General features: G+C 42.9%; 1 protein-coding gene across 2 annotated transcripts in view; it reads right to left on the bottom strand.

The window, feature by feature from the left end:
* Positions 1-4,188: 4,188 nt before the first annotated feature.
* Positions 4,189-13,820, bottom strand: part of USP31 (ubiquitin specific peptidase 31) — a 68,767-nt gene continuing 59,135 nt past the window's right edge. For both annotated transcript variants that reach the window (XM_043560298.1, XM_043560299.1), the window contains one exon: positions 4,189-12,430. In XM_043560298.1, the coding sequence (XP_043416233.1) occupies positions 10,860-12,430 (1,571 nt within the window). In that variant the 3' untranslated portion in view covers positions 4,189-10,859. The remainder of the gene's footprint in view (positions 12,431-13,820) is intronic.

Raw genomic sequence — 13,820 nt, 5'->3', positions numbered from 1 at the left:
GCCATTGACTGGGTCCTAGGATGGGATGGGAAGAGGGATCCAAAGCAACATTTAAAGAGATAATGGCTAAAAAGTTTCCAAGTCTGATTCACAAAGTACAGTATAAAAACAAATTTTAAAATGAAACTAATGAAAAACAAAGAGAAGCATCTTCAAAGCATTTAGGAGAAAAACAAACAACACACCTTCAAAGGAACAACCATGACATTAATAACTAATCTATCAACAGAAATAATAACAGCAGAATACCACAGAATGAAAAGGAAAGAACTGCCAACCTAGAATTCTATTCCCAGTGAAAATACCTTCCAAAAAGTAGAGGCAAAATAAAGACATTGCCAATCAAACAGAAAATAAGAGAGTGCATCATTAGCACAGGTTTGGGGGGTGGGGGGAGAAAGAAACTAAAATGAATTCTTCAAGCAGAACGAAAATGATTACAGGAAACACACTGAAATGCAGGAGGTGACAACCAGCAATGGAAAGTGAGCGTGCTGGTACATCTAAATGAACACTGGCTTTTACGTTAGTAGCGACGTTAGTTACGGGAGTTATATATCTATTTATGTTAAATACACATGGAATTGGAATGCACAGTCACCAATAAAAAATGGTAGAAAGGCTAAAATGGAATCAAAGTGTTCTAAGACTCTGAAGGGTGAAAATTACAAAGCTTTCTCAGACTCTTATAAATCAGGAATGCATGCTGATATCACAAGGATAACCACTAAAAAAAGAAAGAGTAAAAGGATGAATAAGAGCAGAGGCGAAAAACTGGAAATTAAAAAATACTTGACTGATCTAAAAGGCAAGGAAGAAGAGAAAAAGATATAAAACAGGTGGGACAAACATCAAAAGAATAGTAAGATAGTAGATAAAATAAAATCCACTTATAATTAATGTAATGCATTAAATGTAAATAAACCAGTCATCCCAGTTAAGCCTCCCAATGATCATGTAGGTACTATCAGCCCCATTTTACAGGTGAAGAATTTGAGGCACAGAGAAGTTAAATAATCTGCCAAAAGCTGTCCAGCTAGGGAGTCATTCAAACCTAGCAGCCTGCCTCTGGGACCTGAGCACATCACCCCCCTCCAAAAGCCCCCCCCCCCCGGCCCCCCTCCACCCAACACTGTTTTAGATCAGTGTTCCACAGACTGCACCCAGATTCCTGCAACAAGCTCCTAACCCAGGCTCGCTGATGCTACATCGTTGCCATGGTGACCGTGCTAAGGCACAAACTGGATCTCATCTTTCTCCTAAATTAAAAATTTCTCCTGAATTCTCATTTGCTTCACGACAAACGTAGTAGGTCAATAAAGGTCCTTCTAGATGAGGCCTCTGCCAGCCTCCCTTCCCCCTCCATCTACTGCTTCCTGCCTTTTTGCCCGACATTCCAGGAAAATTGGATTCCTGGGGTTTTTGGAAACTATAAGCAGTTTCCCCAGTCAACAATGTGTGAGCTTTGTTCCCATGACCCCTCCTCTGTAAAGCTCCCTTTAGGCTCAGTCCCTCTCTCCATCCCTATTATTATAATGTAGGAATGGCACTTATTCCCTGAGGGCTTTTTCAATGCCAGGCACTGTCCTGGACTCTATGGGGAATCTTCCTATTTAACCCTCACAACTCCATGACAAGGTACTGTTCTTCATCTTCCAGATAGGAAGGGGACTCAGAATGGTTAAGTGGATTACTCAAACAAATCCATTAATTTGGATACTCACTACTATATGCCTGGCACTCTGTCAGGTACCAGGAAAAGAGCAGTGAGCAAAACAGGTAAGCAAGCCACAGAGCTGAGCATATATACATGCGTACAGACTCTATGTTGCATATATATTGCACATAGACTGCATACAGACTATATATTGCATATTTATTGTTTATAGACTGATGTAGCATATATACCATTGCATATAGACCAAATATTACAAATATACTGAATACATTTTATGTTGCAGATAGACTATATGTTGCATATGTACTCAGATAGACTGATGTTGCATATATATTGTAGGTGATGTTGCAGATAGACTGCACATAGACCTTGGTAGTTGGTGACAAGTTACATGAAGAAAATAAAGTAGGGAGGAGGGAGAGAACATGAAGCAGGTTGCAATGTCTTAAAACGGTGGTCAGGGAAGGCCTCACGGAGGTGACATCTCAGTAGAGCCATGAAAGAGATGAGATAGTCAGGGGGTCAAGTTGGTTACGGATAATTAACATTTCAGTGCTTACCTGCCACACCATTTACTCATTGCTCTTCTCTCAAGGCATCGCCATGTTCTCATCCCTCTTCCAGCCCACTTCCTGGAATTCTGCCTAGAAGGCTTGTCTCGGAGGTGCCCACAGGGCTCATTCCCTCAGCATTTGGGCACACAGGAAGCACTGCTAACTGAAGCAATCAGGACTTCAATTTTGAGTGCCACAGTGAAGGGGCACTCTTCCCACCACAGCCTTGTATGGATTTGAAACCCCGGAGCTGGCGCCGCCCATCCTCAGCCACCCTGCACTATCTCCACATGTGCCTTCCCTTCCCCACTCTCTGAAGGGATGACGAATCCAACACGGTCCCTGAGTCTTGGGAACTCGATCTGTATGCTGTGGGCCTCTGTGGATTCTTCCAAAGCAGAGGTGAAGTGCAGGAGAGCCTGGTTTCACTCACATCACCTTCTCACTTCAAGAAAAACTAAGCTGTTAGAAATACAAAGAGCAAGTCAAATTAACATCAAAGCTCTGAATGTTCATTAAGAAATGAGGTGCCAGGCCATCAGGCTATATGACGTGATGCAAAAACCTATCACTCTGGGAGACAGCCCTGGTCCTCTCTCCAAGTAGGAAGTGTTGACAGGGGATGAGAAACATGGCTAAGACCAGACCAAATCAAGACTGAATTCCAGAGGGTTCTAAATGAGATACACCCAACCCACCCAGAGAGAGGTGATCTCCCAGGTGACCTGGGTGGAGATGCCTGAGACCCAGGTCTACAAAAAGGAAAACCAAAACCTTCACTTGGGAGAATGCAGGAGCCTGCCTCAGAAAGAGAAAAGGGACACTGAGGGTGGGGAACAGGCCTAAGCCACATCCTGCAGAGTTACAGTGGCCTAGAATCACTCCCTGGGCATACAGAAACATGTGGCCCAGGGCCCAGGGCTTTATATGCCTTTGGCTTTTTCCGGGAAGACTGACAGAGGACAGAAGGGTGTACAGGGAGATCTAATCATTCAAATTTTTAAAAATAATCTTCCAAATTCTATGGAGACAAAATGATCCTTAAATACCTGCAGAACTATTAAATCTATGTATTTCACGACACGCAAATACTTTCAGGCATAATGAAGCTTCCTGAATAATCAATCAGTGTACTACATGGTTAAACTCTTTAGAGAACCTAAAGCAAAACTTTACTATTCAAAATTAGAGAGGTTTGTAAGTGCTGCACCTCGGTTTTAGGGCATGTGGTTCACATGTGTCCTGGATTAGGAAAGGTTTCCCTGCCCTAACCCTAAATCATCATGCTGTGCTTTAGAAAACAAGATCTCCTCTATGACCTCCATTTAATAGTTCCCAGGAAAAATGATGGCTGGTGAGGTACTCATATAAACTGAAACCCCTGCTCACTGAAAATGCACTCAATTCATAATGAATAAGCATTTCAACAGTCAGGCATAGAATACACACGCACTAGACTTTTAAATTCCACTTCATGATGGTGATCTTTGGTGCCCCCAAGTGGTCATAAGTAATGTGACATCCTCAACAGGGAGTCCTGTCCTAAGGGGAGGTAAAGACCGTGGAGAACATTTTATCAGAACAAGACAGTTAAAAAGGAGGTTATCCGGGCACAAGAGAGGGCACAGAAAAGAATGGCTCCTTCACTGGAATTAAGCCAGACTGTGAGTTCTTGCTCGGCCCCATGGCCGAGGACAATCTGCCTCTTGGAAAAGTGGGAATAATAATCCCCAACTGTGAAAATTAAATTAAGCATAGATGTGATTTTTTTGTTTTAAAATTTTACATATAGAGTATCTATATCCTTCTGTTAACTTGCTTTTTTTCATTTAACACTACGGTTCTAAAGAGTTTTGTAGAGATCAGTGTGGTACAAAGATAATTTCTGCTTAATTTTCAAGGCTAGTCAATACCAAAAAGATACATGTTGGTAAGGGGGAGAAAGAGGAATATGGCTTAAAGAGGGCATCATGTAATAAATTTATTATATTGTTACATTTTCCACTTTTCTCTTAATTCCAACTGTATACTATATAATCAACTGCTGTTCCAGAAATAAAACGTTTTAAACATAAAAATATAAATTTTGCTTTTTAAAAGTGCATACACCTGGAATAAAACATACAAATAAATAACAGAAGTCAGTGACACATCTCATGCACTTGTTCTAAAATAATTTAAAATGACACACTTTTCTTCGGCCTCAAGGAAAGACATCCTGGCTTCCATTATTACCGTACAACAAAACAAGAAAATCATACAGGAATCACTACGAATGGTGCATGAACAGTACCAAAGCATTGCGTGTACAGTGACAGGACATGCAGCTTGTGAGACAACTACACAAATTCCAGTGTGACACTGAGGAGTGCAATGAAGAAACGATTTTGGTAATGGGGCTTGAATTCGATTTTAACCAGTGGTGAGAGGCACAGTTGGTGAGCAAACCGATAGGGAACATAAACACATATCCGAAAGGCCTACAGAAGAGAACCTGAGCTTCAGAAAACACTGGATCTGCCTTCCCCTTTGATGTCATGACACCACACCACTTAGAATAGCACCTAGGAAACCATACTGCCTTTTCACCGTCGCGACAGGGAACTCTGCTTCAAGGGGCTTTTCTAAAGGAGGATTTCCAATTTGGATTTCTACTTAGATCTTCACTCCTTGAAATGTTGAAAACACCAGGTAAATTGTGTGTGTGTGTGTGGTTTTTTTTTTTTTTTTTTTTTTTTTTTTTTTTTTTTGGTAGGCAGCATAATGCTCAACAGGATGAAACCACCTGAAAAAGCATAGCAGACTACTTTGAAGATGTTGTAAGTGCAGCTCACCACAGATCAAAAGTAAATTTCATTTGCCTCCATAGGTAACATTATTGCCACATTTTTAGATGTGTATTATTTGATTTTTTTAATTACATGAATAAATACTGGGGGTTACTAAAAAAAAAAAAAAAAGACTCCAAACAAAATGCTTTACAGTCATTTTAAAAGTAAAATCACTTCTGAAACTACCCTGTGGAGAAGTAGAGAATGAGCTAACTAGGAAACTAGGTGGCAGCCAGGAGTCGGCTATTTGTAATTACTACACAAACAATTGTTCCATCAAAATCAGGACAGGTTCTCCAAGCCACTGAAGGCTTCGCTTCAGCATTTTTAAACTCAGGATGACTTCCCTACTCCCCTGTGGGTCTGGTCCTGTGGCGGCATCCAGGGGAAAAGGCTCTGGGAAAGATGCACACCCCACAGGGAACTGTGTCTCATCTAGCAAACTAAAGACCACCAAATCCCACCAGAGTGGCAAAAGTGCTGGGCTGCCCACAAAATGCTCCAAGCTCCCAAACAGGGCCTCAAATCAGAAAGGCTCCCTTATTTCAAACAGGATGTTAATATCAGTAATTCTCAATCTTTTTTTCCTTTCTTCTCCAACGAAACAGAGGAGTCTGAGTCACTCCTGAGTGCTTCACATGGCAGTGATTCTCACCATAGGGATGGTGTAAGCACAGTGGTTCTCAGTTCTGACTACATATCAGAAACCCCCAAGAGCTTTAAAATGTACGGCAATTTCTGGGACCTGCCCCTACACTAATTAGATCAAAAGCTTGGGAGTGGGACCCAAGCATTTTTAAAAGTTCTCTAGATGATTCTAGTGAATGCTGGGTATCAGAATCTCAGACAAGTCATTCAGAAGAGGCTTAACAGAATCTTGGGGAAAGTACATGTATGAGACTCAAAAAGCCTCCCGAGCCTGCAATGGATCTCCCTTCCCTCCAAAATTGGGAAACACCAGTTTTTAAATGAATGTGAGATGGATCTAGAACCTAATCCACTGTAGACTGCTACCATAAGTTCCATGAGCTTATTCTTATTGTAACCAGTGGCTGCAAAGCTCCACAGCTTTCCAAAACAGCTCTAAGTCTCTACAAAAGCATTTTAAAATTGTTAGCACTATTAGAAGCCACATTCTCTCCTTGTGACCACGATAGAACCCTAGAAGATATAAAAAAATTAAAATCTATAGAAAATGGCAGGTTATTTTTAGAACAAAATACTTTAGGAAAGTCTTCAGGCTAAATACAGTATATAAACCCGTGTGTGTTCAACATATCCAATTCCACTCGTGCTTGCAAAATACTTATTTTCATACAATCTTGCCAACGATAAAAAAAAATCAGCAAAGAGAAACATGTGCAAAGCAAAACAAGAAAACACATTCATGCTCTTCTCTATTGATGATTAAGCCACATGTAAAAAATTACAAATTCAAAAATAGAGCTCCATAATCCAAGAATCGCCTTTTTTAAAATTCCCATTTAGTGTACCCCACATTTTGTATTCGTTGTTTGCATAGGTGGTAAGAACATGCTTTCTGGGTTAGATGGAGGCCATGCAAAATTGTTTTCATTACTTGGGGTGGGGGGGGTGCGGAAATGACCGGTCACGCTCAAATTGCAGCTGCAAAACAAACACTTTGAGAGTTGATCAAAAGGCAGTGTGAAACACTAAGTGTTCATTTAAATAAAAGCATAGGATTTCCCCCCAAAAGATGTAGTCAGGTTTAACAATTATGTACCCTTTATGAAAGTAAAGACGGACAGTCTGTGCAGGAACAGCTACTTTCTGTTTATGATACGGGCACTGTTTTGTCAGCGTTTTGCTCTTCTCTATTCCAAATAATACAAGTTCAACATGCCTCACAGAATATGTGTTTTATTGAAACTGTGCTTATGATTTGCATACTATCTCAAAAATCCAACCCAGAAACACTAATTATCATAGCATCCAATAATTCTAATAACCTACATAGGAAACAATAACGTCAGCTGTTCAGTAATTTGTCAGAATGAAATGTAACATCAGATGTCAATCTATTTTTAAAAACATGTTTATTTGAAATAAGTGAGCTTTGTTCACAGCTCTTCTCTGTTCCATTTTTCCTAAAGGCTGCCACTACTGCTTCCTTTACATACTGTTCCTACTTTTTAGCATGATAGCTATTTAGAGGGATGGCAATTTGTCCCCCACCCCCCAATCCCCACATCTATTTCAAACAAATGTGGATGACCAAATTCTAATGGAAAGTGATTCTGTAATGGATTTTCAGCCGCTAACTCGTAGAGACAGCTCAGTCTGAAAAAGTGGATGTAAGAGTAAAATGTCTCTGAAGATGAAGAAGGGCACTTTTGGTTTCCAGAACAGGAGAGACTTGCTCAAGAGGACCACAGGCCTTGGCCGGTTCACCAGAATCCACCTGATCTTTTTGTTCGGGGGACCGTCACTCCATCTAGGGCCTCACCGGCATCCCCTGGTTCATCGGCTGTGTTCCCAGGGCTCCTCAGCTACAGCAAATTCCTGAAGCTTTCAGCTTGCCTTTATGAGCAAAGCAGGCCCTCAACGAATGTTTGCAGAATGAATGAATGAGAGAGGAAAGAATGATTGCAAGAGTTTAGGACAGCCTCACAGATAATTACAATGTTTTACCAGACCACAAATACGCCCACATCCATTTCTACTGGTCCAGCGAGGTATGACTTACTTTCAGTTAGGCTGCTTTTAGGATGGGAAAATACAAGGGCTGGGAGATGATCTTGAGATGACGTGAGCTTAGCAGTTTCTTTGTGCTTCCACGTTATATAAGAGATTACAAAGGCAAGGTGTAGGGCTGTCTTAAGGAATGGAATAGCCTCAGTGCACTGCATGTTTACAGGAAAAGAAATCAAAAATAAAGTTTTTTAAAAGCAAACAAACATTACAGAGTAACACTACTGTCAGGGATTATTCTGTGTCCACCAGGAAATGACTGCTCTAGTCAGGCCCACTCAGTTGTCAACCAGAAACCTAGGCCCACCATCCTCAACAGATGATTTTTAACCCCAAAGCAGATGTGCTTCTGTGCCAAATGCTACCAGGAAAATAAAAAGCAAAGCAAACACCAAGTCCCTAACCTACCAAACAACTGAATTGAACCAAGTAATAATTTTCCCATAAGATATTTCACACCTCAAAGAACACCTCCAAACTTCTGGGCAAATCTCCTTTTCTGTGTCTTAAAGGTTATACCTAGTAGTTGGGGATGAGATTTTCATTGTTTACCAAGCACAGAAAGAATAGCTTAAAGTTACCCTGACAATACCACAGTATTTTTTCATTTAAATCTGGAAGAAGGACTAAACTTCATAGACATATAATTTACTGATACTGAAATTTTATTTCTAGATACCATAGAAAATTAAAGAAATTTGTAGAGGTGTTTTTTTGGAGTGTGTGTGTGTGCTTAAGACACTAGACATAATGGGAAATCCATTCCTGGAGGATACAAGAATAAAAATATTTGCCACGTGAAAATTAAACCAGATTCTATTAATGCTTAACTGATAACAGCCTCAGGAAAAGGTGTTATTAAAACCCTCTGTGTAGTCAAACTTTAATTCTAAGACTGTTTCAGAGCTTCAGGTAGGAGATTTCAAATGAGATTTACCTATTAAAAGAAAAAGGCTCAAATCAAACTCCTGCTACCGACGATCCCATTATTGGTGCGTCCTTTCCAGGAAATAAAAGCAACACAGAAAAACCAGCGGTGGCAAAACATTCACAGGGCTGTTGGTGTGCTGTTGGCAGCAATAACACCACTGCAGGCAGCCAGTCAGCGGCAGTTACACTACGACAGAGGAGAGGGATGCTGCTTTAGGAACCCACAGCCACCTGCGCAGTGTTTCACTGTTTCAGGGACACCCGGTGCAGGGGCGAGTACAGGACTGAGTGCACTGGGCAACAGGCTCACGTTCGATGAGATTCACAGAGCACAAGGTAACTTTCACAAGGCTGAGTATCTAAGTCTTAAATATTGCAAGGGTCTAAAATTCCAGCTACCCTCAACATAAAATGGCCTCCAGACTTGCAAGTTACCTGCTAATGCTCAAATAGCAGCAAAATAAAGTTAAGAAACCTACTGGAAATATTTCCCAAGAGGTATTTATGGGGAGAAAACAAAACAAAAGGCAGCGCAGAATTCATAGCTGTGCATGTGTATGTGCTCTAATTACTTCACACACAGCAATACTGAAAAGGGAGATTATAAATGGATCTGTGCACCAAGAATTCAGGAAGAACTGGAAAGTTTATGAATTTTTTTTAAAAGTTAATATTTAAAAGCATATAAACTTAGCATGCTGTATCTCATGGCAAAGTGACAAATGCTATTCAAAGAGAATCAGGACCATGGCTCTCCTGACATTAAAAAAAAAAAAAAAAATAGAAAAATGGAAAAAAAAAAAAAAAAAGGCTAAGAATTTCCAGGATACCTCCAGAAAGCCTGAAGAACTATGATCTTGCTTATCTGTGAGATTTCTGTGAGGTTCCCTTGTTTTCTCACTGACAATGCCAGACGGAACATGCTCCAATCCTGCTTGTGAGTTCTGGGTAAGAGATGAAATCTTAACCACTAAGGAAAAATAAATGACTTACTGAAAAGCAGTCTGTAACTTTGCCAGGCAGATCAGAAGCACACACGTTAATACTTTGTCACACATCACTCCAACACACCATCAACTGACTTTTGGCATCAGGCAACATCTTTCCTCTCCCCAAGGTATAAGAAACGTGGGCATGTGCACCCAGGGCAGCATGGAGCTGTTGGCTTCTAACACAAGGAACAAGCAACACCAGAGAAGGGAAATGGTACAAATTCATGCATCCGGTTCAGAATCCTTTTTTTTTTCCAGGCATCTTTCAAAGGTGTTAACTGCTCTACTACATTTCAAAATCCCAATGGCCTTAGCTAGCAAATTTAGAAGGAAAACAAAATTAACTAGTGACTGGCTTTCTGGCCGTCCAACTTGCCACTCCTTAGGACATCTCCAAAGAACCAAGATAGCGTGTAGTACACACATCTTTGCAGTTATGAAGGACTTCATTTCTACCTCCAGAAACTTCTATCTGTGGCAGCTGGAGAAAGGACAGTCACCCACAGGCCACCTTCTTGGTTAACCCTCTTGCTGATGCGCATCCACCCTAGACTAGCTGAGTATATACCTGAGAAACATTAGTGTTAAAATACTGCCCTTCACAGAGACTGGTAGATGGGGCCAAAGTGCAGAAAGCAACAGTCTTCTCTCGGTTTGTTTGTTAGTGTCACAGTTTTTAGAGCTCCTGGTGCCACACGACAATCAGCTGTGAGGACAAATCCTGCTCAGATGAAACCCAAGTCAAATAACTGATCCCTCTACAGCACACACTAATGACAGCTTAACTGGTTCACAGGTTTCCAAACCCTAGTGTCCAACAAAAGTCATTAGAGTTCTCTAGAAAGAAATATGTACAATTGCTAAAGGGACCGCCCAGGGTCTCGTCTACAATGATTCCAGTTAGCTTGGTATCAATACTTTGCCTATGGCTGTTATTTGGTTCAATGGCAGAATAAGGCGACGCTTTTAACAATTTGCAGTTGAATTCTAAACACACACACGCACACACACACACACATAAACACACACACGCACACACACTCGCACGTCAGGCACGTGACCTAAAACATATAAAACAAAAGCATAGAGGGCTTTGGTGGGGGGGAAGGGGTTCTAAATAAATAAACATCTTTACAGATAAAACACTTGGATTGCAGAAATATCACTGAGGTTTTTGAGAAGGCCGTGCAGAGGTTTGCATGCTAGAAGATAACTTTTTCGAGGATTTCTCAGCAGACTGCCTGCCACCAGGAGATGAGGGCACTCCAGAATCTAGCTGGGAAGACTTGGATTTGCGAGCGGACAGCAGGGAATGTTTAGCAGAAGCAGGGTCCTTGGAGACAAGCTGCTCTTTTCCAACTGCACTTGCATTTGGCTGCTGGGAACCTGCAGGCTGATAGCCTTTCTCTGCCTTGTCATCCACGGCATTCTTACTGGCCAACTTGGCAGAGCTACTGCCGGCCTTCTTGGAGAGCAAGGTTGTTTTGCCAAGGTCAGTTGACCGCCGGGTTTCCTTCTGTCTCAAGGCTGACTTGAAAAAGGATAGCCCCTTGTCCTCTGACTTGCTGTCCCTCTTCAGACCAGCCTTCATGCTTGTGTTGGGGGAGCGCAGACTGGCCATAGAGGAGCTCCTGACGTGCTTTCCGTCTCCTCGGCCCTCCCCCACCCTGGCTTGGCTCACCCGAGGGGAGTTGGGTTTGGAGCTGGAGGTGACGCTGGCTCTGTCGGAAGCCAGGCTCTGTCTGGAGCCCTCTCTACTCAAGCTCCTGTCTGAAGTCCTGCTCTTCCCAGGAGGGAAGGGGCCCCTTGCAGCAGGGCCGGGGGCTTTTTTGGCAAATGCGGAGGAAGGAGTGTAGGCGAGGGAGGAAGAGGACTTCTGCCTCTGGGGTGAAGGAGATGACACGGAGTCTTGGGATTTGGGGGAGGACTCCTTTCTAGGCTGGGCAGGGCCAGGAGAGGAATGCCGTCCACTGGCTCTGGAAGAAGAATCTGCTTTGCTTCGGGAGCGGGAGGGCTTTATAGAAACTTTTACAGGAACAGGAGAAGAAGGGGACGTACTCGAAAGAGATGATTCCTGGCTTGCCAAGACTGGTCTCCCCTTCCGCAAGCTTCTATCTGGCTCAGAAGCGCCTTTGGAGCTGGGAGAGCTCTTGGCTGTGCTCTCTGGTTTCTTTGCAAGGGAGCCTGGGTGGCTCGTGGGTTTCACCTCTTTGACTGGAGAGCTGTCTACAGAATCGCTCTGATCCACATAAGCAATCTGGTTATTATTATCAAAAGGATCGGAGATGGGGGGCACGCAATCCCCTTGTGCTGAGTTTTTGCTCTGTGTGTCTAAAACACCGGAGTTCAATTTGTGGGTGTCTGATTCATCTCTGAACACGCCTTCCATGACAGCCAGAGGGGCCCGACCCACAGCCTTGTGCTCACGTCGGCCGTGACTATCACTTGGTTCCTGGAAACTGCTAGAAAGGTTCCTCAAGCTGCCAAAGCAAGAGATGGAGACCTTATCATCCACCGCCTCCCCGATCTTCTCCAAGGTGGAGGCAGAGGTGTGGATCGGAGAGTCTCCTGAGAACCGGGAAGGAGAATTGGAGCGCATCTGCAGCTTAGCAGACAGGGACCAAGAAGGTCTAATGCAATTGTCGTTAACGGCCAAGGGGCTGGTGACAGAAGATCTGGATGACAAGCTCTGACGCTGGACGCTTCTCACGAATGGTCGAGTTGAGAAACCTCCTGAATGCAGCAGAGAGAACAGCATTAAGCTACACGGAAAACATGTCTGAGCAACACCTTAAGATACTGAAGATGGAAGGAAGGCAAGCCTGGTGGAATGACAGGAGCATGACATTCAGGGCCAGCATGTCTGGGGTCAAGGAGCAGCCACACGACTGCAACTTCTCAGAGTTCAGTCCCCTATCTATAAAATAGGGACATTCCAACTCAGGGATCGGCAAACTATCGATCTTCTTTCTGTACGTCGGGGGTCAGGAGACCTCCCTTGGAAAGGCCCAGTTAACACTCTAGGTTTTGTGGGCCAACCACTCAACTCTGCCACTCAGCACAAAAGCAACCAGAAGACACATAAACAAATGGGAGTGGCTGTGTTCCAATAAAACCTTATTTACAAATAAAGGCAGAGCTCATACTTGGCCCATAGGCTGTCGCTTGCTGATCCCTGCTCTAACTCACAGGACTACTGTAAGAACTAAATAAAATCCTGAAAGTCCTGTGCCCACCTGGCACTCCACACATGCACAGTAAATGTGAGCTACTGACCCAGCTAAGGACATCCAGAGCCTGAGCCCACAGAAGTGAAGTCTCTGCCCAAGATTACACAAAATTAGAGGCAGAGCTAATACCAGAAACACAAACCCTTGCCCCCAACTCAATGCCACATGCAGCTTGGCCTGTCATTATTGAGTATAACAGCAGATCGGTGAAAAAGAACAGAGACGATACACTCCTATCCTGACTTCAAACTTCTAGAGATGACAATCATAATTAGAACAATACACTCCTACCCTGAGTGATTTCAAACTTCCGAAGAAAATGTTCACAATTAGAACTACATACTTCTATTCTGAGTGCCTTAAAACTTCCTTCCAAAGAAAAGATTCTAAATTAACTTCCATACACACTTGGTACTGTGGCTGCAGTATTTATAAAGCTCTGTCCAGATAAGATCCTCGGAGACAGGCTCTGTTCTGTGGGCACCCCCCGGCACCACTGTGATGATGATGCTTAAGAGGATACTGATCTCACCAACTACACTGTCTAAAAACAGACCAGGGGCAAACCAGCTTACTGTTAAAACAACAGTGAATTCTAAGTTTAAAAAGCTGTGTTGAGAAAAACCTCTACCTGAAAAAGCAAAGACTCAGTGGTCGGATTTTCATAAAGTATCAGGAGCTTGTTAGCAATTCTGGCCCAGTACTCTTGTTATTTTACAAAGAAAAAGGCAACAAGCCAGAAAAGCAAGCGGGCCTGGAGCTACAATGAGGCAGACCTCCCTGGCCTGGCGGCCCCCGTCCACCCTCCTGCAGTTTTCCTTCACTTCATGGTCTCACAATTACCCATCACTAGATGCAGATTACAGCAACCGACATGCTGGCTGCAGGCTTGG

This window comes from Prionailurus bengalensis, chromosome E3, assembly GCF_016509475.1.
Source record: "Prionailurus bengalensis isolate Pbe53 chromosome E3, Fcat_Pben_1.1_paternal_pri, whole genome shotgun sequence".
NCBI classification, from domain to species: Eukaryota; Metazoa; Chordata; class Mammalia; order Carnivora; family Felidae; genus Prionailurus; species Prionailurus bengalensis.
The sequence above is the reverse complement of the archived record's forward strand: the minus strand, read 5'-3'. Positions and strand labels throughout refer to the sequence as shown.